This window comes from Balearica regulorum, chromosome 1, assembly GCF_011004875.1.
Source record: "Balearica regulorum gibbericeps isolate bBalReg1 chromosome 1, bBalReg1.pri, whole genome shotgun sequence".
In the NCBI taxonomy this organism is placed as follows: Eukaryota; Metazoa; Chordata; class Aves; order Gruiformes; family Gruidae; genus Balearica; species Balearica regulorum.
The window spans coordinates 148,419,031-148,445,781 of NC_046184.1; the positions used below are offsets into that span (position 1 = coordinate 148,419,031).

Consider the following 26,751-nt stretch of genomic DNA (forward strand, 5'->3'; position numbering starts at 1 on the left):
AGAACAATAAGACATCAGTTTCCAAAGCAATGTTTCCAAACATCACTTTCTGCTATAGCAAAGTGAGCTGCATCAGTGGCTGTCAGAGATACAAATACGGCAAAGAGTCAGTTTGACTGAAAATTCATTCACTCTTCAGCATACACTGAAGCTATGCGGTGCAAAAAGGCCACAAAATATCAGATGCGCTTATGTATGAAGTTAGTATAGTATCAGGTTTGAGTAAGATATGACTCATAACAAATGCAAATATGGCATTAGGCAGATAATGTAGTGTTAGAACAACACTCGGGACACATCTCTGGTGCATCTGTCTGGAAATGAGGAGAGGTGGTTGATACAGTCTTTTCCTGGCTCTCCTTCAGCACACTGCTGCACTGTCCAGGCAGATACTGAGAAACTGGAAGTGGGATCTCTCTGGAGACCTAAGTCTGTTGCAATAAAATTTTGTGACAAATGTTTTCTGGAGTAAACTGACTTCATCCTTCTCTTGATCCCGGCACTTCCCAGCTGGGGATGTCAGTGGAAAGTTTTCTACTCTGGTGATAGATAAGGCCAATGAAATGTTATTGGGTAAAGACTGCGGGATCTGGTGCATAGTATAAACTCAGCAAATCTCTACAGGAGCATGCCCTGTAATCCACTAGGCATGTTTGGGAAGGCCTGCTTGGCATGAAAAGATGTTGTAGAAAAGCCTTTCTCTTGTGTAGTGAGTCCTTGGAGTTTAAATGTGTTACCTCTTCCCCTTCCAAAATGGCCAAAGCACATGTATGGGAAAGTGTTGTCTTTTTAAAAAAGATTGAAGTTTCTTTATCAGGTACTGGGAGGAATTTTTATTTGCATGCATTTGTGATATATGCAAAGAAGATGCGTCTGAATAGATAAAGCAGTTAAATGCTTAGTTTAGTGTCATTAAAACTATTAATTTAGGGGTAAGATGTAGATTTTTAAAGCTAATGGGATTTGTAATAAAATTTAGGATTTTTCAAAGGCATCTCTGCAGTTTGGCTACCATGTTTTAAAAGTTCCATAAAAAAAAATCTCAGCCTTCATTTACTAATATGAATTACAGGAACTTCCAAAGTGTTGTGTGTGTTTCCCTCCTTGCTAGCAGCCAAGGAAACATTCACCACCAAGCCTGAACTTTGGAAGTCCTTGTTGCTACTATGTGCCCTGTAATGCAGTTCATGTGGATGTATAGAGGCATTGCAACTCCATCGCCATCTCCACTGATGTTGATGGACCAGCTGCAATAATATTTCAAGTCAATCCCTGATTAGTTTGTGGAAGGTCAGCTATTTCTGACTGGCCTCGCCCAGACAGAGAAACAGAATGAAGCTCTGCCATCAGTGTCCTAAAATAGAAGGTCCTTTTCATCTGTCAGGCTTGAGTCAGCCACATGGAACACAAATTAGGAGACACAAATCAACTCACAGGGCATTGAGAAACACAGGCAGAAAGTCAAATGAAGAGAAACTTCTTCAGATAATGAGCTGTATTCTCCAAACAGCTTTTTAGTCACTATCCCAAAAAAATTATTTTACTACTTCTAAAGGAATTCAAAGAGTAGTTCCTTTTTTTCCTTTTTTTTTGTTTTTGAAGATAACATTGATAATGAAACTGAGTGTGGGGATATTTTTTGGAGGTTTTTTTGCAGCTCTGGGGGTTTTGATTTTTTTGGTGGCATTTGGAACTGATTATTGGCTTCTGGCTACAGAAACAGGAAGGTGTTCAAAAGCACCTGAAGATGTTGGGGTTAGTATGGACATTTTTATTTATAACGAGAATTATATATGTAGATTTCTTGGATGTGTTTATTTTGTAAGAATTTACTTCTGTGTGAACTTTTGAATATACTAATTTTGATGTTCTGGAGGCTTACAAGCCTGCTTCAAACCCTCTTGTAACCAGTTGTATTGATTCCAAAATGAATTTGTCTTTTGTGATACTACTTTTGCAATATGACATTCTTTCAAAGGAAGTATAACTGTTTAGATAAGGTATAGCTAACCTATATTCAGTCAGACTGTGTTTCATTATGATGGTGGCAGTTTTTACCTCAACATCTAATTTCACTTGAACTTGATTCTTTCAGCCATTTAAAAATTGTATGATAATGGCTTCTTCTTTTTTTTTTTTTTTTTCTTCTTTTCTCTTTTCTCTTCCATAGGGAGAGAAGGCCACTTTCCATCATGAAGGTTTCTTCTGGAGGTGCTGGTTTAGTGGAAATGTAAGAGAAAATAATGCCAGCATGTGGAATTTCTGGTATAGTAAGTAACTTTTTTCTTTTTACATTATCTACAGTAGTTTGTTCTCAAAACTGTTGTGGGGTTTTTTTTCTGTCTTATGAATCATTGGATTTCATATGGCTTCTTTGGTGATCAGGTTCTTCAAGTACCCTAAAATAAATTCTTAACAAGCATTTTTGTAATCTGTACTAAAGGAAACCCCAGGACAAAATCATACGTGTTTAACTATCGGTTTACGCTGTGAGTGTTGTAGCTGCCCTGTTAACCTGAGTCCATTCTTACCAGGACCGTCTTTTGCCACTTATTATTAAACAGACTGTTTATTTCTGTAATGTAGAGTCAAAGAGCTTAGTGGTTAGGTTGGTCCATGAATTTTTGCTTAGAGTTTCTCCAACTAGTTCTACAAGTGGGTTAAAGAGGGTATGAGCAATTCCACTGTGAAAATGGTGTAGGACATATCATTTCCAGAAGAATTCCACTACTAAATTCCCAGATGACCCTTTGCTTTCTTTCACTACATGCCAGGATTCTGGAAGATCAGATAGTATTTTAAAATCAAAATTTCCCATGAAGAAGAGTTCAAACAAAACTTCTTTTCCTGTCTTTGACCCTACCTCTGAGGTACAGAGCTCCCTCTCCTTATTGCAAGATTTCCACAATCCTTGTGAAAAGCAGGTGCCATCATACAAATTTGACTTCAATAACCCATATTTTGCTAAACATATTGCTTGGTCTTAGGTGACCAATGTAATATTCACTGTAGCTAATTTCCCCTTATTATTTATCTGGAGAATTCTGTGGTCAGAAATCTGAAATTTAAATGTGGGTTAAACTATAGTCAGCCTTTATCTTTTGCAAGGAAGAAGCCGATGTTTTTATAAGCATTTAATATAAAAGGTGAAATAACCCTTCTCTGGGGATATTGATTCCATAGACTAAACTCATATTTGTTGAGACTGTAAACTTTCTGAAGATGCTTGATATTTTTCATTGTTCTTTCACAAGAGAAAAAGTAATTTCCTGGTTTTTTTTGTTAGTTTGGGTTTTTTTTGTGGGACCTGCGATAATGAGATGGACGTAATTAACGCTCACAAGAGAAAGGTACATGCGCATATAAAGCATACGTATGCATTGCATATAAATTGCAGTGTGCCTTCAGGAAGGCTGCTTTACTGTTCACATAGTACAAATCTGTGTTGCCCTTTAAGGAATATCCTTGGCTGTAGAACAAAGCTGGTATCTCCTACACAACCAAATGCACTGTAATCTATTGCCCGGGAAAAACCCTGGAATCTTGACCTACGAAACTCAGTTTGCCCATTTGAAGAACAGGCTTAAAATATTTTCTTCTTAAGGCAGTAAAATATTAATCTTTAGGTCTCTTTCACTTTTAGCTAACCAGTCACCTTCTAAGAACTGTACACATGCTTACCTGTCACCATTTCCTCTTATCCGAGATGAACACAATTCAACCTCCTATGACTCTGCAATCGGTAAGTATTTTTTTGGCTGCAATGCCTATAGTTTCAAGAAAACAATTTGGATGCTTCAATATAAAACAGCCTTATCACTCCACACAGTTTTAATGAATAGAGTTTTGGTATTTCATACTTCTCATAGTTTTACAACATGCATATTTAAGCCACTATTTAGCAAAGTACTTAAATGAATGCTTAGCTTTAAGCATGATGGCAGAATGGAAATAATTTCTAAAAAAGGAGACATTTCCTTTTTTAGTGCTTTCTTATCCAACATAAAAAGTATCTTCCTTGGACTGAATGCATTAAACAAGTACTTCTTCTCATGTATTCCAATAAAACTGGGGTTTTTTTTGTTAAATAAATAACCACATGTGGAAACAGATTGCATTTATTCAACCAACTCAGATATACTGCACTGACCACTAGGGATGCCATCTTCTCTCCATTGATACTATAGTAAGCTGAGGCACTGAAATTACTCAGAACAGTGCGTGGTGTACATGAATAATGTAGCCTAAGACTGTAGCAATGGGCAGTTCTGTTTTGTGAACGAAGCTCTTTTTAAATAAATATATATTCTCTATAATATTTCAAAATACTTACTATGTTAAACTGAGATTTTAACACCAAGAATCTCTAGTGCAGTAACAGAGATACATATGTATATGGAAGATACAAAGTAATGGAAAAACTTATGTTTGAATAATGCCTGGAAAGCTGTTTTTACAACTTCACTTAAAAATATTGGTCACATTTCATCAGATCAAGGGCTTTATGCAAACATATTCAAAGTAAATTACTTCTGATGATACCTATTTCATATGACTCTTTGAATAACCCGTGATGTGTGGATGCTGCATGTCTCTGAGCGTGCTGACTGTGATTTGAGTGATCCCTTCCTGTCCTGAAGCTGTAATTATGCCTTTGCTAACTTTGAAGTTTCTTCAGAATCCAATTTTTAAGATGCAGACATGAAAAGAAAATAAGTTGGATTGATAATAGTTCTGTTAATCTTTAGAAATTACGAATTGTTTGTCCAGATAGAATTCAGACCTCACCATTTAGAGTTCTAATCTGTAACTTCACAGCATATCTAGAACAGTTTATCTTTCCATTTGAAAGGGACGGAGTCATCAGCTCCTAATAATCTAGACAGAGTTTGTATTCCACCATTCACTCATACGTTCACAAAGGATCTTCAAATTATATTGCATGATTACACAGAAGTGGACAAACAAAGAATAAGGAGAGGAGAAGGAATATCATCAAAAATTTAATTAATTTTAGTTAATGTTTGCCAAAAGAACCACTGCTCAAATATAATTTTCATATCTATATTTCATATTAGGAGATTAAAAATAGACAGAACTGTAGTATAGAAGCTGGCCCAGGTAGAGTATATTCAGAGCCATTCCTACTATATAAATAGATACAGTTGGATTGCTTTCGAGCTCATTAAAACTGTTTTTTTTGTATGCCTCCAGTTCATTTTCAGCATCCAAGCTGAGCTATTTACTAGAGCAGGTATGGTTGTTCAAGAATCTTTCACAACTTTTTAGGAAGAAGGTTATGTATACATCTCTTCTGTTAGGTCAAAACTTGTTTCTCCTTTAGTGTACTTTGACAGTCCTGCCCATCATATTTGGCAAACAAATTTTTAAAACCTCGCTGCATCTCCAGTTGCTAAATTAAGAAATACTAGAAGGTTATCCTCTTCTTGATTCACAATGGAGGAAATACTTCTTTGTAAAAGCCAGTGCCAAAACCCCTTGGTTTGATTTCATGAAGAACAAGCTCTCATCAACTATTTGGACATCCATTTGGCTGCATCTAATACCTTACATCAACTAAACATAGAACAAAAAGGCACTACCAAAAGATTGAGGTTATTATCCTTTTTTTTTGGTTCTGCTACTGTTGCTTGATACAATATTACCATTTTCATGGCTCATAGCTTTCTCAGCATATTCACTTTTGGGGATTAAAAAAAGAAATCTCCCCCACAAGTTTATGAGTGTGTTTTTAGCGAGTCCCTTAAGTCCTATTTTAATTAGGAGTGGATAAGAAGAAATATTCTGTCATCTGAAAAATACTTAGTTTGCTCTTTCATCGAAAAAATAAACAGCTGAATAAAAAGCTTTAAACTTCATTAGAAAAACCAAACGTACGTACAACGCATTTTTCTAAAAATCTCTAACTTTCTGTTAACAGAACTGTTAGTTTCTGAGAAGCGAAGGCACATGACTTCTTTTACAGACTGTTTGGCTTAAGAGACTTTAGGACCTTATCAGAGGAATTTGGATTTAACTGCAGCCCCTAGTGGAAACACAAGTGTGGTTTGTTGGTGGAGTGCCATGTTACCATCCAGTTAGAAGGGCTCAGGCAAAGATAAGTTTCCTGAGGAACATAAAATCTCTGATGATTTTTGAGGGCAGTGACTGGACCAAGTTCTCTGTTGACATAACTCCTTTGGTATCAGTAGGAATTTGGCTCAGAGCTTTTCTGGGACAGAATTCAAAAGAGGCTCAATCTATCCCCTCTTAGCTTATTTACATCTTTTTGTGTGTTGGTTTTATGGTGTTTGTGTGATAGTTCCCAAAAGACTCAAGCACTGAAGACCTTCAAGTTTAGTGTTTTAGTACACTTTACAAAGCTTTACACCAAAGGCTTGGTTCATCCTGCTGTGCATACCTAGACTATGAGCTCTTGGTGTCAAGAATTATAGCCTTAGATGGAAATGTAAAGACAGAAGAGCCTACAGTGGTGCTTATATTGGGGATTTGAATGCATGTTTTAGTGTCTCAGGTTTCTTTTCATCATCACTGTCAGATGCATGATCAACTTTGAAGCGTTAGATAGCACTGCTTTGAAATTGCAGCTTCTGCATCTTTTAATCACAGTTTAATGGGTTTGTTCATGCACTGGTTTTGTTAAGTATCTTGGCAGAGTGGGAAGGACTTCACCTACCTTCAGTGTAAGGTGTGGTCCACAGCTGTGCGAACTGTCATTTATATTTAGCACGCTTAAAGAAATTTGCAGGCCATGCCATTTATCTTAACCTGAAACAGGGATCTAAATGAACTCGGGGGAAGCTTGACTCTAGTGACTTTCTGTGATGGTTTATAGTGACAGCTATTACACTGTGCAGCTATTAAGTAGACTTAGACAGCACCTTGTTGTGTTGCCAGCACATTCATTTATATGATGATTCACAAACATATGTGCAACAAACTACAAACTAGGAATTAAAAAATTGAAATTAGCCCGTACAATAGAAGTGCCAGAGTAGTGACCTCTACATTCTAAAAGACATTTGTATAATCATAATCAGATTGGTTATCCCGTCAGGCTGTTTCGAAAACATAATACTACAAATAACGTACTTAAATGATAATTCATTGCTAGCTACATTAATGCATGGTATCATGTTATTAGATTACTTAACACTGACATTCAAGGACTATCACACTTTTATAAAACTCTTTTACTACAAGACAAGAATACTAGGCCTGTTTTTGAAAAATGTACAAAGTGTTTACTCATACAAGTAGCCCTGTTGGCTATAGTGAGGTTATTCCTAAGAAAAAGAAGTGCAAGATCTAGCACTTAGTCAAGTCATTAATTTTATTTTTGAGGGTTTTTTTTTAACTTGATTTGGAAATAAATAATAGTTCCTTAACTGTTGTAAATTGCTCCAGCGCCATCTGAAGCTAAATTGGAAGCCATTTAACGGGGCTGCACTGACACATTAGTTTAATATTCTGATTTGTAGCTGCTAGTGCTTTTTTTCTTGACCATTAGTATCTTATTTTGTCCAGTACTGGGCACATTGCCAGCATTTGAAGTAGTGCCTAATATAATGTAGAATACAGAATGTTTATAGGACTGAAGTGAAATTCTAGTTCAGCAACTATTACATCTAAAACGGTGTGATAAGATTTATTGGCAGGTTTGAAATTAACCTGAAGTAATCTAGAAAATATCAGCAATGAAATCTAAAAATAAAAATTGTACAGTGAAACGTTAGCAGTAGCCTATTTCTAGGGCAAAAAAAATGCCGTTATGTAATACAGTCACATAATTGCCCATGAGAGATTGTAATACAATACATTTACTAAGGCAGAACTCCCCAGCCACCAAGCAGTGATAAAGCAAGAAGTATTTAAAAAAGCAATGTATTCATACTGTGAATATTTTATTTGTTTTACTGTTAAGGTTATTAAAAAAAAAGATTATTGCTACTAAGGGATAGTAAAGGGTACTGAGTGAAACAGAAAAGTTTTTCAAGGTTTACTGTGTTGCGAGGTGTGTCTCCTGTACTGCTGCTGAGATCGGAGATCTCATTTACAGTTGTTTATGTGCACAGAAGATAGATACTCCAGATTTAGAGCAGTTCAGGCATTTCACCTTTCACTGTATTTTATATTGTGGGTGGCATTTTGATACCTCTTGTCAAAAGCATTTCAATATCTCTTACATTAAATAGAAAGGTAAAAAAGACATATTCTAAAATACAACCCACAGTCAAATGACAGGAAGGGTTCACTTTGCGATGTGAGCTTGTGGGTGAAAATTCAAGGCAACTTTTCCAAGTCATTTTGCATATCCTTAGTAATGTTTATACAGCATATGCTTCAAAAGGTTTTTCACCTTTGTAGTTCTTAATAATTCGTGTTTGATATTGAATTCAATATTAAGTGGCTGGGTTGGTGGTGGTTTTTTTGATAGGCCAGAGAAAATGTATGGGCTGATGGCTGAGATTTTAAAACACTTGAAGTCAGCAAGGGCAGTAAAATAGGTGTAATGGTTTCATGAGGTTGGTGTTAACACCTGCGGTAGTAGATGGGTGTTGCATTGTGTCACTAGCTAACCCATTCCTGAATAACCCTTTACGGAGCTTCTGAGGTGTGCACGGCTACTATGCAACAAGCGTGCATTGCAGGTGACACAGCTGTGTAACTTTGTCAAATATATTATTGCTTCTCTTTCATATCATGCATGTGTAACATCTTAAAATATGAATCTGTGACTTCAGTTCAATCAATGCTGGGATCTCCTATACTACAAAAGGGAGCTTTTGATAATTTGCAGCCATTTCTCCAAAATTCGGTCCCTTACTCAAAACCAGATACTTGTAATTTTCAAATGATGCAGAAATCTCCGGGGGAATCTAAACGTGGATTTTAGGGAGAAAAGCAAGTAGCAAAGTAAAATTACAGGTCATGCGATTTTGGAGGAATATACTGCACCTATAATACTCTCACAGTATACAGTCTGAACAGTGCAGAGCTCAAAGACAAGCATACCATGTGTACTCCTGTTTTCCTCTATGTACTATTTTATTTTTAGGCTTGCCTGTCACTGCCAAGGCAAATGTTGTACCTGATGAAGGGGCAGCTTACCAAGACAAGTTACAAAACCTTCTGTTTAGTGCTCTTGCAACACAGAGCAATGGTATCTAAGATTAACACTGCAGATAGGTTTACCTCGGACTCTACGGTAGCACTTGTACTTTATATCTTCTAATGCAGGAAATACTCGGAATAATGCATGCACTTGAGGTAGCTAACTCAAACATATCTGTGAAGTACCTTGAAGAGGCAAGGGTACTTCTTGTCATCTGGACCAGAACACGGGCCATCTTAGGAACTTCCTTAGTAAGACTTGAAATTGTGCAAACTTCTCTTAACACCTTGTATAGGTACACTGAACCATTATTTCTTGGATCACAGTGTCATCCCTTTTCAGGGGACAGAAAGAAGCACAATTCAAAGCAGCATCTTCTGTTATATTTTTTCTGTCATGGTTCACCTCAGTCTCAGAGCAGCAAAGTCTTGGACTTGAAGAGTAAATTCATTCTTAGGTAGTTTTAATTTCAAGCAGCTCTTTTGTGTTCATCTTTAGATGCCGGTTAAAGCTAAATGACAGCAGTAGGGCTGCATTGTAATCTTGATGATTAGCTCTGCAGGAACTGATCTTGCCCATCAAGGCAGAGAAGATGGGAAATGTGGTCTGAGCAAAAAAGGTCTGAATATGAAATAAGTAAAAGCTTCTTTGCAGAAAAATGGTTGCTTTTTAACTCCCTTACTAAAGAAAAAGTCTAAATGCTCTTAGGATGTTTCCTCAGATCTGTGCCACAAATGACCCTAATGACTTACTGCCTTGCAGATTAGAGGGGGTAGTCTTTTCCTTGAAAAGCAGCAGATTTGGGATCATTGCAGACTTTTTACCTGTCAACTCTATTTTCAAATTGATGTTTGATGATGGAGTTAGCTGGCTAAACAAGCATTAGGATCATCAGAATTTAGCTGTGATTCTCTAGAGTAAATAATTATTTCTAGAGAAATAGAATGGAAGCTTATTTCAGGTGATAGCTAGGTCAAATCAGTATTTCATATAGTGCATAAAATACTTATGCTGTTGGAGCAGAGAAACAGCTTTTCCCTTGTATAGTTACAGAGAGGTTTAAACAAATTTTCATCAGTTACATTTGTACTCCTTTTGTGTTCACTTTCCAGGAATATTTGAACAAATCAAGCTTTTCTGGTAAAATTTCACTAAAAGCAGACTTCAGAGCTTCCTGTATAAAGAGCAGATAATTAAACCATATACTAATTTTGTAATTCTGGAGAAGCTTGTGCCCTCATCCATTCAGAAAATAGAAACACCGCTGTATGACTTAGGTGACTGACCATAATGATATCGAAGAAAGCTTTTTCAAGGTCCATTTTGGCCAATGTGTCCTATTATGTAGCATGACTTTGAAGTACCTTGGGCCATCCATGTAAAAGAGTTGGGTGGTTATAGACTGATTTAGCGGTATTAGGTTTTAAATGAGGAAGTAATGTCCCATGGACTTGGGGACTGCGATGAAGCTTAGCAAAGTAGCCCCATGAGTAAAATTATATGAAATTGCTTCAGAGACCCAAGACTGAAGGACTTGAGAGATTTACCTTTCTAGGTCTCCATTCACTGCCCATTTGCATTAAGTGAATCATTTAACTATGTGTTTAACTTTAAACAGGTGCCTAAATCCCATAAGAGGTAGAGTACTTAAAGCAGAGCACAGGCTTAACTGCTTTGCTGAACCACAGCCTTCTTTCTTACCTACTGTTTCCATTTTGTTTTTGTTTATGTGGCAAGAAGGCTTGTATTGGATATGAACCAAACCACAATTTTAACCCTTCTGCCAGCTACTTTCAGACCCATTCATCCTCCCTATGACCAAATCTGCTGATCGGTGTGGCGGAAAATTATGTCTCTGAATGTTTGCCTGGATTAAAAAGGATGTTATTTAAAAAGTGTGGCTAATGTGATGTGGTGAATGTGATCTAGATAATATATTTACAGGGCTGATAGAAGCAAGATGGTGTATACTTTAACATGAGTTAAGCTGGTCAAGTTAAAAACTGTGGATTTTTGGAACACATTAGTGGGAAGTGCAAGCTGATAGTGTCTAGTGCACCTTCAGATTTCAGATGAGAGCAAACCAGAATTATTCCAGAATAGCTGGCTCTAACAAGCTGTATGAATTTGAAACTTTCAGGATACGAACCAGTATAATAGTTGCTTCGTTGTGTTTTGCCATAACAGTAAGTAGGTGCTGTCAAATGCTAAGTGGCAGTTTCTTTTGTGACTCACTTTTCCTGACTTGCCAGCTGGCTTATATGCTTTCCCTCAGTTGGGTGGAAATGTTTTTCACTGACTGAATTGTCAGTGCTTCAAGATTTTCAGATCTGACGATGGAAATCTTTGCAACTCATAATTTTACTAATGGGTTGTGTTAATGTACCAATTTTTAAATTCATGGAAGAAATTTATGTCACTCTTGTATCATTTGTAAAATGATGACTTTGTTAAATGGATGTGCAATTAACCAGCTAAAAAATAATTGTTAGAAAGACTCTTTTGGCCAGAGTATGTCACAAAACTCTTGGCTCATTTATCACCAGCTGCATCCATTATTTCAGCACTGCTTGGCACTCTCTAACAGGGACTTCTGAAACATCACATTTTAAATTTAATAAAATACAAAGAGCTTTAGAGCAGGAATAGGCTGGTTTAAAATACTTAACTGTTTTTCAGAAACCCGATTTACATTTTTTGAGTTTCTCCCCCCTCCTGCTTTAGATTTCCATCTATTGAATATGACTACATGTAAAGAGAATTATCCAGTTGTAAATTCTAGAGAACTTACAGATTGCTATTGGTGATATGGTCTGAGCACTAAGAATGTCAAGATGTTGCAGCTCTGCTTCTCCCAGACAATTTTGGTAAAACGATTGTATCCTGTCAGTCCAATCATTTATCCCAAAGAACCATTGCTACAGCTTTTGTGTACCATTTTGTAAAGAGCATAAATTTGATCAAGTTGCTGTCTTACAAGTCACTGCTAAATATTAAGCAGACGGATTTCATTCTTGGTAACTTACAACCTATTTTCCATGATCATCAGATAAGGAGTGGCATTTGAACCTAATTTCGTCCACATGATATGTAACATATATGCACAATAGAATAAATGTTTCATTTGTTATAAAGGCAAATGAAAAGAGAAGGCAAAAAGAAAAATCTTTGTTAGCCAAATATGTTAAGTTCTAAAACGTGTTGTGTTCTTTTTTTTTCCTTCTTCCTTTTCTCCAGTTTATCGAGGTTTCTGGACAGTTCTTATGCTCCTGGGAGTGCTCACTATTGTAATGGCTAGTTTCTTCATCATCTGTGCAGCTCCTTTTGCCAGCCACATTCTGTACAAAGCAGGAGGAGGCTTTTTCATCATTGCTGGTGGGTATACTGTTTGCTCAGTCAATTAAAGAATAGAAAGGATGAGGTATTTCTTCCATTTTCCTTGACCAAAAATTATATTAATCATGTTTAAAAGAAAAAACATAAGCTTCTATCCTTTGGCTTGTGGAGTGCCTCCCTTGGAGACAATTCCTTCCACAGTTATTTAGTCATGAAGCTATTGTAACAAATACTTTTGGATTAAGATAAAAAAAAAAATCCAGGACAAATCATGGAATTACACTGCAACTTCAATCTACTATTTTAGCAGGAAAAGAATGTATATTTAGGGATGCTGCCTTATAGGATTCTCAGGGGCTTTAGCTAAGGAGAGGGCGTTTTTTATCAGTGACACAAAAGATGATTACAGTGGGCTCTAAAGAAGTTGGAAGACAGAGCACATTCACATGACCAATATAGGAGAAATGTTTTGGATGCGACTGGAGTACACAAAATAGTTGTCACATATGAGTAAGTGGGAGCTCTAAACCTCTGTGAATGAAAGATAACAAATAACTGAATTCTCTTCCTCTTCCTAACCCACAAGTACTGTGAGGGATGCACCGTCCCCAGCTGATATGGGCAGCTCTCTGGGATGCTGTTCTGTTAACCTTGAAAAGTCTGGGAAGATGTCAGACTGGTGTGTAAGATACAGTTGTGTAAATGATGGTCTGTGCTCAATCACTGTTCTCCTTTGTGCGAAGCCTGGGGAGAGGCAGCCCTGTGAGAGCAGTGGTACAGGGTAGAGCCACTCGCGTCGGGACCAGGCGGCCTGGGCTCTCTTTCTTCTTCTCCTACTGACCTGCTGACCTTGCTTACCCACCTCACCTCGCAGCTCTTCATACACAGCTAGTGGTAATTACTCCCTTTTAAAGGACCCTCAGTGAACTGGGGGAAGTATTTTGCAATATTTTTGCTGAAAAAACTCCTGCGTACTTGCATTTCATCCCTTGAGAATTACTCCTCTGCAGTTTTAAAAGACGTACAAAAATATTCAGTCTGATAGAAATCCTAAGATATTTCAATGCTTTCTGTCACTAATTTGCAGGGTAAGAGCCCATGTGAGTCCTGCTCCTTTTGGGCTTTTGTAATCTGTAAAAAACCTCAGCTGTTGCTAGAAAGTAGCAGCGGCTGTTAGAGAGGAAAAGGGCACTTGAAAGACACCAGGCACTGATGGGCAGAGGTGCAAAGTGAGGTGTGTGTTCTCCACTCTCAGTTCTCCATGTCAGTTCATCTGCCCTCATTTAGGCAGGAGAAAGTTAGATCCCCAAGTCTGCACTAGTCTCCCTGGGGTTCCCTCGGAGGCCCGCAGGAGGCAATAACATTCTTTGGCAGTCCAAACTAGCTATGTAAGAAGTTCCCCCAGCTGGGGATTCATTTCATCCTGAAAGAGGGGCCTAATTGGATCAGATGAATGTGCTATGGAGGAACCTTACACCTCTCTTTACTGGGGGAATATAGAGAGACTATTTTTTTAGGTATGTGAAGTTAAGTGAACTTTATTATCCCAGTGTGTGACACTGGGCCTGTCTCTTTGCCCCTCTCACCCTTTGTCCCTGTAGAGCAGATGTTCTTTAAGGGAAATCCTGACTTTTTACTCTCTGTATATGTAGTACCTTTCAACTTCAGGACTGATCTCAATCAGGGCTTCAGAGAAGAGCTGTGTTATTTTTACTGTTACCATTGTTGTTGTTAAAAAGCAAAGATATTTAGCAAAATCCTGCTATGATTTGCCAAAAGGTGGTGGTGGTGGCGGCAGAGTATCGAACCCTAGAGCCATTCAGTTTGCACAAGACATTTTAGCTTGGGTAGGTGGACACGGTTCCTGACCAAGCTCTTCTGCATCTACTCCCAGTCCCACCAGTAAGGCAGGGCTGCTTGAGGAAGGTACTTACTGTAAATATCATTATCCTATCCAACACTTCAGATCACCCACAAAAACATTAAAAAAAAGTTTGTTGCTCTCAGCTCTTCTCACAAGTACTCCCATAGCCAAGGTGAGGGTTTAATTATATCATGAATTAAAATCATGCTGGTGGGAGTGACCATACTGTCATAAGGACAGTTCATAAATACTTTCAATTGTCAGTAGTTAAAACTATGTCCTGTGGTGTTACTGATCAATGACCAATCATGTTAAATGGAGAGTAGGAGGGATTCTCAGACCCAAAGGTATGACAGCATGAAATTCCTCTCTCTTTCTCTCCCAATAGGAATTCCTCACAATAGTTAATATCTTAAATCTGGGATAACTTAGGGGCAGATCACGATAAGGTAGAATCTGATGCAGCAGAGGTTTTAGGCTGCCTTTAGAAGGCAGGGTGGTGTGCTCTGCTGTGTTCCCAGCTGCCCTGACCCCTTCCTCAAGCCACCTCCTTCAGGACTAGAGAGCCTGTTCATTGCCTGCCTCCCAAAGGAAAACAGGGCATGGAAGGGGAGAGTGATGAGGAGTGGTGCATGTTTACCACTCCTACTACCATGTGATCAGGATGCAGCCAGGGTGTGCATCTATTTAAACACAGACCTAATGGAAAAGTGAAAAGATGTAATGTGACTTAGATCATACGTGAAGTTAGTGTTCTTGTAAGACAGAAACCAGCATACTGATTTAAAGAAAAAAAGGAATTATATACATTTTTTTGAAAGGGCCTGGATGCTGTCTTACCACAAAGTTCAAGCAGCTGGAGAGAATAGTAAGCTTCTGAGAAAGAAGATAGACAAGGTGGTTGTTCTGTGGAAGTTTGGAAGAAGATAGGAAGATCACTCATTTTCCTACTTTAATATATCTTTAGAGAAAAATATTAGATGAAGCCATTTTAATACCTGTTATTGGACTGAAGAATCTGTGTTCTTTTGCAACCTTAACTGACAAATTACATGGCAGATAAAAGCTCTGCCTCAGCTGAAGAAAACAATTTATAGAATGGTCTGCTGTGCCATCTTAAGGTTCAGAAAGCAGCTGAAGAAATTATTTGGAATGGGATTAATGCCAACTATATAGCCACCCAAAAGCTAGGTGTTTTGTATGAACTAGCTGCTTAAACTTCTAGTGTCAATAGTAATAAACACACTTTCAGAGGGACAATTCACCTTATCTATGCTTAGACAGATAGACTTGCCATCTGGAGGAACATAGGGAAAGAGCCTAAACAGAGATCCTGAGCAACATAGAATAAGTTTTAAGTTGGAAAGGACCTCTTGTGGCAATCAAGACTGACCCCCCCTTGCAAGGCAGGGCTGGTTTCAAAGTTAGATCAGGCAGCTCAAAGCCTCATCCAGTCAAGTTTTTAAATCTCCAGTAATTGATATTCCAGAGCATATTTGGGCACTTGTTCCAGTTTGACCAACTTTATTGTGAAAAAAAAAAAAAAAAAATTTATATCCACCTGAAATTGTCCTTGCTGCAGCTTGTGACCACTATGTCTCATTCTTCCAGTGTGCATGTCTCTGAAGAGTTTATCCCTATCTTCTCTGTAACTCCATTTAGAAAGATGAAGACTTTTCTTCTCCAGACTAAAACTCTCCAGATTGCTCAGCCTCTTGTCCTCCATTCCCCTAACCATCTTGGTGGTCATCACCTCAGCTGATCCATATCTCTCTTTCACCAGGGGGCCTCAAACTGGACACAGTATTCTATATATGATGGCACAAATCCTGCGTAAAAGGAAATAATATTATCTTCCAACCTGCTGACTGTCTTCTTGCTGATGCAGCTCTGCATGAGGTTAACTTTCATTTCTGCCAGACCTGCTTGAATTCTTGCACACTGACAGGGGCCATTCTTGTGCGTTAAGAAAGTTGCTTGTGAGGAACGAACAGTTCTTCTGGGCCCCTTTGTCCTTCAAGGCATTCTTTGCCCTTCAGGGGACCCTTTGCCCTTCAAGGGGATTCTGCCTACCATCTCCTTAAACAGGTTGAAGGCTGTTCTCCTGAAGTTCTGGGTCTTCTATCTCCTACTAACCTTCCACACTCCTCCTAGCATACTAAACTGTGCCATTTCATGGCCACTATAACCACAGCTAACACCATCTATCATATTCCTGACCAGTTTTTCCTTATTTCTGAGTAGCAGGTCCAGCAAAGCACTTCCATTAGTTGGTCTGTTTCACACCTGTTTCAAAAAGTTATCCTTCCTGCAGTCCAGCTACCTACCTCCTGGATTGCTTGCTCTCTGCAGTGTTGCCCTTCTAGAAGATATTGGGGTGGCTGAGTCCCTCGTGAGAACCAGAAATCATAACTATTTTTCCAGTCCACTTCCTCTTCTTGATTAGGTGGCCTGTAGCAGATGCCCACCATGACAACACCCTTTTTTACCCACCTTGTTGATCTTAACCTATAAGCTCCTGTTACTTAGAAGATCTGTGTCGATTCAAGATATTTCTTTGTGCAGACTGCAGCCATCCCACCCCATGTTAACTGCCTGTTCTTAATGAGTCTGTAGCCATCCAGCAACTCATTCCAATTAAGCAAGTGTTCTCACCATATCTGCAGCTGCAGAGTCATCATCTATCATCCAGTGACTACATGAACTTCAATTCCGCCTGTGTTATTCCAGCACTGAGTTCGTTTATGTACATGCATTTGAGATGGGCTTTCCATTGTCCTGCTTTCTCAGTGGAAGTATATGAGCCTCCCTCATTGCACTGCCCCATGTATATGCTCTCCATTCCCTTCCCCCTGCTTATCTGGAGGCTGGGATGTCCATCTGCCAATGGTCCTTGCTTGCATCTCTTCTCACAAGGTTTCTGAGCTTGTTGCTCTTTCCCCACCTTGTCTGATGGATCTCGCCTCTCCCCAGCAGTGTTTGTATCTCAAAGAGGGTCCCATGGCCACAGAAGCCAAAGCCCTGCTTGCGACACTAGCTACAAAGCTATTTGCTGATGCACAGTGTATGCCAACTTTTGTACAGCCAACTTTTGCACATCCTTTGGGCAGCAGGTTTGAGACCATCGTCACCTGGGCCCCCATGCCCTTACCTCTCACCCTCAGAGCCCTGTAATTACCCATTCAAGGTCTCCAGGTGTCTCTGCAGCCTCACTGGTGCCCATGTGGATGAACTGCAAAGGGTCTCCAAGGGCCAAAGAAGTCTCAGAAGCCTCTCCACAGTATCTGGTATCTTGGGCCCAGAATAGCAGCAAACCTACCCACAGAGCAATTCTGATGTCTGATCTGTGGCATAGTCACACACCTGCCTTTCTTCATCCTGATCTTCAAGAAAGGCTGCCCGCTTCTCTTATTGTGTGGTGCAACTGAACTACTACAAATGGTGCGGCACACGCAATTATTAGTATTGGTGGCAGCTTATTGACTAGCAGCTTTTCCTATTAAGCTTTGTAACCACATTAACTACCTGAGCCTGCAGGTGAAACGGCAGATGCTACACCTGCGGGGAAAAAAAGCATGTATCAGTTCAACGACACCACAGTCAGTGACTTGAGCGCTGTCTTTGCAGCCTCACCTCCACGTCTACTCTATCAGAGGATGGACCAAGAGCACCTACAGTAATGCAAACTGTAAGAAGCCTTATAGCTGCTTCCAAGGTCATAGGAAAAGAAGGGAAAGCTGCCATAAAATGATCACTTAGAGCAGCCTTCAATAAAGTCCATAATTACCTTGGGCCTGTTCCTGCGTGGGTAGTGGTGAAAACTGTCCTTTTGTACTGATGTTGAGCAAGCAAGTCCCCAGGGCGTGCGCAGAGCATTACAGAATCATACCCTTGTGAAGAACCAAGATTTGAAGTACAAGTATGACTTCTGCTTCCTGCCAAAAGAGTGAAAAAACCTGATATTTTAATTCAAGCGCCTAGATTTTGAGGACAAAAATCTGTCTTCAGAGCTATGTGCCAACTCCCATAACTCTTAAGTGGGATCCTCTGCATGTACTTCAGAGTGGAATGTCAACCATACTTTTTAAATAGAGGTCACAAGAGGCCAAGTTAGGTGGTAGAATCTGTAATAAGGACAAGGACAGAAAAATGCAATTGAAAAAAAATATATATACACAAACACAAGTTTTCCTCAAATGAGATAAAGAGTTCTAAACTTCTAGGCACAAGTAAACAGCTCACATCATTCTTTCCAGCACCTGTTGTCTTCGTGTCTGCATAGTGAAAGATTCATGCCATAAACAGCCATTCACCATTGACAAGTGAAAGGCATTTCTACGTGGGAAGAATAAGTACTAAAGGCCAGCAAACTGCTTCTTGAATTCATAGACATTTCTAAAGGTTCTGTATTCTTTCTCCTCTGCAATATGCACAAGTATTTGTTTGAAAGAAATTCAAAAGAATAAATGCAAAAGACAGAAAAGAGTGACCTCAGAGAAGTCCATGTCTTATCACACTGCACAGAGCTGTGTATCAAACATGTGTGTTCTTAAAAAAAATGCAAAATGGAAAAAAATAAGGAAGAAGGAGGAGGAGGGAAGTATTTATTTGTCTTAATCTCTCTCAGACATATTTCATGTTCTAGGAATAATTTCCCCCATCATTCCTGATTCATGCAACTGCTGTTTTATTTTATATTCACTAAAAGGCAAGGGCAAACGGACACCCGCACACTATACAAAAGGTCTAAATGCTGAAAATGTAGAAATACATCATAGCGCACATTGTTCCTAAAAATATTTGCTTCATGAAATTGTGAAGGTTTTTTTTCAGTCTCAGTAATTTTGCCTTGGAGCTTGGCTATCAGAGTTCATGACATTCACAACAGATAGTCAGTACAAGACTGCAGGAACAGATTTCCCAGAATAAATACAAATTCATTTTAGTATATTCTCCTCCATAATGAACAGGCATTCCTATTACACTTGTAATGGATGCTTTCTCAGCTCTTACTGGCATGACTAATATTCTGAAGGAAAGAAACAAGCTCATGAGGCAAACTTGTGGATACAGAAGTAGGGTGGAATAGCAGTAATGTAGTTATATAAATAGAGGAATTGTCGCCATTGTCTTCCACAAGCAGCAAGTTTCTTTATCTAAGAAAATACTCTCCAGCAGTTAGAATCTGCTATTCAGAGGTTCTAAGTGTCCAAGGTTTGTTTTTGACTCTGGCTTTCAAAGGAGTTTTGCTCCCCAAAGCCAAGGCAGATTTGCTTAACACATAACACACACCGTAATGGAGGTGCTAATAAACACAAGTCTTCTGCCTCTCCGTTCTTCTATTTTGTGCCTACATCTACACTTTTTCTGCAGATTATTTCTGAGCCTTATTTTTCCTTCTACAAAATGGAGATAAATCCAGCTTTTGATCTATATTTTTGTAAACACAATATAACGTGCTCACTGTTATTTGACATGACTATTACAGTTCATAATGCAAAGACGAAATTGATATCTTGTGGCCTGTACAAAATACTTCACACGTTATATGTGTCTGAATTTTACATGCTACTCAGTCCGCTGAACAAATTGTACTCTGCTCTTTATACTGCTTTTTCTTCAATCCTTTCTCGAACTGTTAACATCCCTCCGTTTTGTTAAAATAAGACAATGCAAGCAGACATGGAATCATACAATCTGAAAATAAACAGTATTATTTTGGAATCTAACAACCAGATAAATATTTAAGCTTTAGTAACCATTCATTAAGCTCATAACTTGCCTTTGAATCGGGTATTTTGATGCAATCAGTGTGGATGCCAGGAGGAAAAACCCTTTAAGTCAAAGAGACTTGCACATGTGCTTAAATTTAAGCACAACCTGAAGTGCTTAATGGATAGGAAGGAACTAATGCCTCTGGCCTGAAACGTCAAACATTTTAAATAGATGCATTAGTGATAACAGAAGTACAAGATCTGCTTCCCTGCTCTCAGCACTGCTTCTAATGTACTCTAACATCTTAGGAAACAAGACCAAATGGCCAAAACAGACGGTCTACCTGTTAAGAAATGCTTCTGTTTTCCTTTTTCTCTTTTGTAACACGCAGAAGCCTCAGTAAATTCCTGTGAAAGTGCTTAACTCCCATAAAATCATAACGCTGTGAAAATTAGACAAAAGGAGCACTAATGAATGAAATGCTGTTGGAGGCAACAGGACATGGTCAATTTTTACTTAGCTTGATTCTACTGTTCAAGCCATTTCTTGAACACACTAAGCAATATACCTGCTAATTAGCCTCCATTAGCAGATAGTGAGAACCCTTAAATACTGCTTTAGTGCCTTAATTAACTTAGAGGGTTTAAATATTCTCCTTTTCTTTTTCTTCTCTTTTAAAGAAGGACATTTATCTCTGCTTGACATACATTTCTTCAGCAAATTTCCATACCCAACAATTTGCCACACAGATATTAGCAGCTTGCTGTGAAATCACCCGATGGATTTTAGCTTCCCTGAAGTTGTTTTACCACTGGCAGCACTGGCTTGCTACTTTACATCTATATGGAGCTGGCTCTAGTTTAACTACCTAGAAGGTGCTGCTTCAGACTGCCCAAAGAGCAAGGGGTGCCCATTTCGAGATTAAAGCACCTCTGACAGAGTCTGGTTTTAATGGCAGATGCTTCTGACTTCTTGCATCTGCCCAGGCTGCCGGAGGTCAAAAGCATTCCAGATGTGCAAGGCCTGGTTGCACTTACCTGCTGCCACAGTAAGGGAATATACATCACAACTTTTTGGAATTATTATTGTTTTGGACTAAGTTTGCTCTGATGTACAGAATAAATAGAAGACTGTAGACATTTGAAAATGCACAGGCACAGCCATCTGAAGAGGAAAATTCCAATGTTCATATGGATTTCACCATATTATCAATGTATCTCTCCAAATCTTTGGGCTATAATTTTTTTTAATTGAAGTTTTGAAACCTTGAACAATCTCCATGTCTCTAATAACTGCATTTATGAATTTTGCCCTGAATTTTTTTACTTTTTACATAAAAAGTTCCTACCTCTGGTTCTAATTTTGCTGTGTTGCTTACATTATCTGTTATTAGACGTTCTGTTATAGGAATCGTCTGCTCAATTTGACTTATATTTGGAGAGTCTTCAATTTAATTTCTCATTTTTTATGTCTGGCCCTAAGGTGATCCTTCTCTCTCATTAGTTCATCAGTTGTGTGTTTAATACACTTGCAGCACTAAATTCTATTAAAATTGAGTTTTACCTAGGTAAAATACTTTCAAAATTGAATTTATGCCGTTTAGAGTTGAGTATTGGGGGGTTTTTAAGCTTTGTTAGGAATTTGAGCCCTAGCAAAAAATGTAATCCTGGAAGTATAGTTCATAGACAGGAAATGTGTCTGCATCCTTCTTGATTTGGTTTTTCTCCTTTCTTTCAGCCTCATAAAAAATTTCAGATCCTTTGGGATTTTCAGTCACATTTTGATTATGCCTCAGGTTCACTACTTCAGCTCATTTGTTGGTGGGCTTCAAAAGGTAGTGTTCACAAGCATTGAGTTGTGAGCTCTCACCTGTCAGATGTTCAGGATGTCCAGAACGTAAAGCTATTACATTTTGACAATAAAGCACCAACAAGAATGTCACCAGATCACCAATTTAAACTGCTCCAGCTAACCTGTCTGATTTTGCCTGAAGCCAATGAAGGAGTAATGACAAGAGTTGCTTGCTGCCTTGTCACTAAGTGGGTAGGAAGGGCAAGGAAAGGAGGTGGTGAGGCAGCATCTCAGGGTGGGGATGAGGAAAGGTAACCATGAAAGGTTACCAGGACAGGTGGGTCTGGAAAAAAATGCCTGTCCATGGGTGCTTACACAGTGCATTTGTGGGTTTTGCCACAAATATCACATTTGTTCAAGCTTACATCGCAAGTATTTAGGAGGATGGGGAAGAGACCACAAATACCTTTGACTTATTCTCCGCAACTCTACAGCCTGTAGACTCAAGTTTGGCAAGAAGCATTCCCAGGGGTATGCACTGGCTTGTGGTTTTAATGAGGCACCTAAACATCCTGGGATAAAAACATGACGGGGTGGTGTCCCCCAACTATTTTCATGTTGGAATAGCTAGTCCTGCTGCTGTAACTGTGCTGTGACAGCTGGAGCTCAAGGAGCAAGTGGGTACAGGCTGGAGCATGCAAAAAATTCAGACTTGTGCCCTCAGTTTTCCAGCAGATCTTCTGGAGCATCTGTGCTGCAGGCTTGCATTTCTCAAGTGTCCACATTCCTCTAAAGTGAAATGAAATTATTAGGCATGCAACTGATACTTTGGAAAGCACTGTCTTCTTATATCGCCTTCTGATGCATAGTAACAAAGAGATTAAGAAAGTTTGTAAGGACATGTGCTCCTATTACTATCATGTGTAAGCAATCCAAAGGCCTTTCAGAGGAGTGGTTGGGAAAAGGCTGTGAATTATGTGGGGGATTAATTCCAGGAAACTGTTGTATCCATTCTGAGGTTAATACTAATAGCCTGCTTCATAGCTATTATTTAATTATTGTTGGGTTTTGTTCCTATACCAGGAATGGAGGATTTTGAATGAAATACCTCTGAATTTGTCTGCAAAATATTTTGAGTACAATACTCTGGAGGTAGTATGTTCCAAAGAAAGCCCTTTTCATAAGAAAAAAGAAAGAAATCTAGAGAGGTGAAGATGACAGAAAGATTTCTCACCCCTTTCCCCTTCTCATATCTCATCCAAAAGACTGTCATAGAAACAATGTCAGAGCTTGGGAAGCAAAAGTAGATATTTTTTCCAGGTTGTCCCATCCCGTCCCTCCTCCTTCCCCCTCCCTTGGCTCCTGAATTCAGAACAGTACATACCTGCTGGAATTTTGTCCGTAAACACACCTGTGTTTCAATCTGCCTACCAAAACCAGATATATCCTTCGTCATGGCAGTGTGCCTTTCAGTGCAAATCAGAAGCAAGATGGAGACAGTGCTTGTTAGAGGAAACCAAAGACAAAAAATATCCAGTGGTGGCTGACTGTGCCTTGCAGTCAGGGACTCAAGCATTGATGGGTTTCTAGGTATTACTGTAAATGCACCCAGCATTTGTCTCACATTCTGTTGTTAAAACCTGGTGTTTCTTTTCTAGGCGTCTTGTTCTCACTGGTAGTCGTGATGTACGTCATCTGGGTCCAGGCGATGGCTGATCTGGAAAACTACACAAACATGAAAAAAATGGATTGCCCAGACTTTGCTGTTTATGTACATTATGGCTGGTCTTTTATGCTGGCTCCTATAGGAGTATTTTTTGCTTTATTAGCAGGAATGCTGTTCTTGTTGGTAGGGCGTGCCATTTATTTACACTCAGACTAGTCATACACTGCTGAAGAGAATACAGGAATCCTAGTGAAACTTTATGACAGTTGTAAACTGGAACATAATTTTATACATTATTACAATTATGGCAATCCTAAGTGTGCAGGCAGACTTTTGGAAGTTCTTCTGTTACTTGTTTAAGGGTAAAGGACACAAAACTCAGTAAAAGAAGAAACCACCTTTAGTTCTAGCTAATTGCTTTTAATTCTTTAGAAAATACACCCATGGTTCTCCATATTGTACTATTGGCAGCATTTTTGCAGTTTTGCAAACAGAGGAAGGCAAAAATTTCCTGCAACCAAAAGCCCAACACGAAGTGGGCCAACTCAACATTTTATACATTTGTCTTTTAAAATTTATCTTATGCTTCTGCTTGTGAAGAAAGGTAGAAGACGGAGGGGAAAACAAACATTCAAACACAGTAATTCAATCTACCTCCTCTCCTGTTTTCCACTACTTGCCTTAGCTTTAATACAAGCAAACATGTCTGCAGTTTATAAAAATAGATTGCAGTTGTTCATGCAGCATCCATGGGAAGAGGACAAGAGAGAAGACAATTGCCGTGAACAGCGACCTGGTGCTAGTCTGTACATGTAAAAGCTTAACTGCTTCCGTTACACGTTTCTCTTTTCTGTATGCATTTGAAAGCTGTATACTTCTGTATTCTGAAATCTATGTTTGTTGCATGATTCTGTAAGCCAATATGCCTTAGTTAAATCACTAGCTGAAGTTATGCCAAAATTGTACTTTGAATTATAGCATTAATATTTTAATCACATTTTAACCCTTTTCTTGTTGAATGGAATAATTGGCTTCTCCAACAAACATTTTCCTGGTTGTGTAAAATGACTTTTTTTATTAAAAAAGGTTTATTATGAAGACAATATCTAGGACATGAAAATGTATATTTTAGGTAGCCTTTATTTTCCTAAATATTAAAAATCTGCATTATAGACCAAATCCAACTTGCCCACTAGTCATCCCAGGGAAAGCAATGAGCCTAGACATCAGGAGAGAGGGATTTGATTCTGTATTGTAGGAGTGGCTGGTTCTCTGTGTATGTCTGTGTGTGCACGCACATATGTTTGGAAGATGGGTGAGGATGGGACTGTATGCATGGTATGGAAAAGATGAGGTGGAGTTTTAACAATGGGGAAACTTTGTCTGGCATTGGGCCCAAGTTGAAATTAAATCCATCTGAGAGCATGTGGGTTTTCACTTTGTAACTCAATGCAGAACGGTTTGGGACTGATGGGGAAAAATAAAGGCTGCATGTTGGTTTCTTCGTGTTCATAATGCTTAATTCCACAGCTGTTATGAATACTGAAAGCATCACTAAAAGGCAGGAAAGGAGTGCCCACCTAGAAGATGTGGTGGGCCAGATTGGATGTTGCTTCCATTTTGGGAGCTTTTGTGATTGGAAGCTTTCCAGCCTTCCCTGCTACTTATTTATTTTTCCATCATCAAGATTAGATTTATACATTATAGAACAGGAAGACAACAAGGGTGGGGGGTAGGGGAACTGCGACTATGAGGTTTGGAATAATTACCAAATCACAAAAATATTTTCATTGGCAGCTAACATGATGTTTTTAATTACTGTGTCAGAGTATGATGGGTGAATTTTAACCGAATTTTCATAAGCATATATATGAACTCCATATAAATGATAGCCATCCGGAGAACATTAGGGTTACACCGTAATGCCCTTGGTTAGTCAGGAAATGCTGAAATTAACCCTGCCCTTTGTGCATATGGTATTATATTCCTGCCCTTAATTACACAATCACATACTGTTTCTCAAATAATACAATCTGTTGGTATTTATTTACCCCCTTCACAGTCTGGGATACTCACTGGTAATTGTGGAGGTAAATTCAATAATCAAGAGTTATTTGACTAGGTACCCCTCCCAAACCCTGTCTGCTTCTCTGCAGGGGAGAGTCCTTCTCCACAAGAGCTTAGAGGGGGCAATACGCTTGAGCCACTTTCTTGCAAGTTTTAGAAGCTGGAGGAATTGAGAGGTGCCTCAGAGCTGGACTTCTTCCAGCAAACCTAACCATGTGTGCAGCAGCAACTAATAAACTCCGCAAGGAATGAGCCAAAGGCTCCCGTGGAGTCCTTAATTCAGCCCATGTGCATCTTCAGAACTCTCTCCATTATGCAGCTAAATTAGCTACACTTCTGCGTGAGGCGGCCTCTTTTGGAGGCAACCCTTTGGGTCAGACTGTGGCCGTAATAGCCATTGAAGATCCAACGTGTTTCTGAGGGTTTCCTTAGAAACTTCAGGAAGCCTTTCTGGCGTCAGTAGATATTGCTTGAGTACTCATAAATTCTTCACTCAAACTCACACTTTTGGCAATAATCTGTAGCTCTATCCATCTGCTTTAATTGGATACGGCAGAACTAAGAGTCAGGTTCCTTCCAAAACCTGGGGGGACAGGTTGCTTGCTCCCTCCAAAGCTGGTATGTAGCAGGGCACATGATGTGTAGTAAGTAGCTGCCGCAGAGCTGGGAACAGTGTTGCGGGCGGTGGAGAGCCATGTATGGATATTACCTAAAAGCACAGTCTATCTCTTGTTCTTCTGATTTCATTAAAGAACTATGTGCAGGGGAATGGGTTTGTAAGAACTCGGGGAAGACAGGCCAGCTAAGCAGACTTGCTCCATGGCATTCTTCCAGATACGCTTTTGTCTAGAAAATCCTTGGCGGCGATGCAGGGATTTTCATGATTAGAGCTAAGTAAAAGATTGTAAAGGGAATTAAATACTGTAATCAAAATATTCTGTAAAATTGGTCAAAGAACTGTGTTCCTCACAAACCTATAGGGTTTGGGGGTTTTTATTTTTAATTGCCTGGCTGGCTTAATAGCCTGTGGTCATATTGGAAGAAAAGCAATTTTTTTTCTTGTAAAAGTAACACGTTTGGAAAGTGATGGTAAAAGGAATAGGTAGATAAGAAGCATTTTCTGGTTACTTTCAATCCGACAATCATCCACTTGTCCAGTGCAAACGTGGCAAGTAC

General features: G+C 39.0%; 1 protein-coding gene across 1 annotated transcript; it reads left to right on the plus strand.

Moving 5' to 3' along the window:
• The first annotated feature begins 1,401 nt into the window (after positions 1–1,401).
• TMEM182 (transmembrane protein 182) lies at positions 1,402–25,010 on the plus strand. The gene is made up of 5 exons (XM_010299880.2): positions 1,402–1,755; positions 2,171–2,270; positions 3,644–3,742; positions 12,374–12,511; positions 23,501–25,010. Exons 1-5 carry the CDS (start codon positions 1,615–1,617, stop codon positions 23,722–23,724), a joined length of 702 nt encoding a protein of 233 aa, XP_010298182.2. The 5' UTR covers positions 1,402–1,614; the 3' UTR covers positions 23,725–25,010.
• Positions 25,011–26,751: the final 1,741 nt, after the last annotated feature.

Bases quoted from the DNA above. Each gene is read 5' to 3' on its own strand.
- TMEM182 (XM_010299880.2), top strand. From the start codon at position 1,615: ATGAAACTGAGTGTGGGGATATTTTTTGGAGGTTTTTTTGCAGCTCTG. The intron at 2,271-3,643 runs GTAAGTAACTTT...TTTCACTTTTAG, and splicing joins CATGTGGAATTTCTGGTATA to CTAACCAGTCACCTTCTAAG. The intron at 12,512-23,500 runs GTGGGTATACTG...TTTCTTTTCTAG, and splicing joins AGGCTTTTTCATCATTGCTG to GCGTCTTGTTCTCACTGGTA.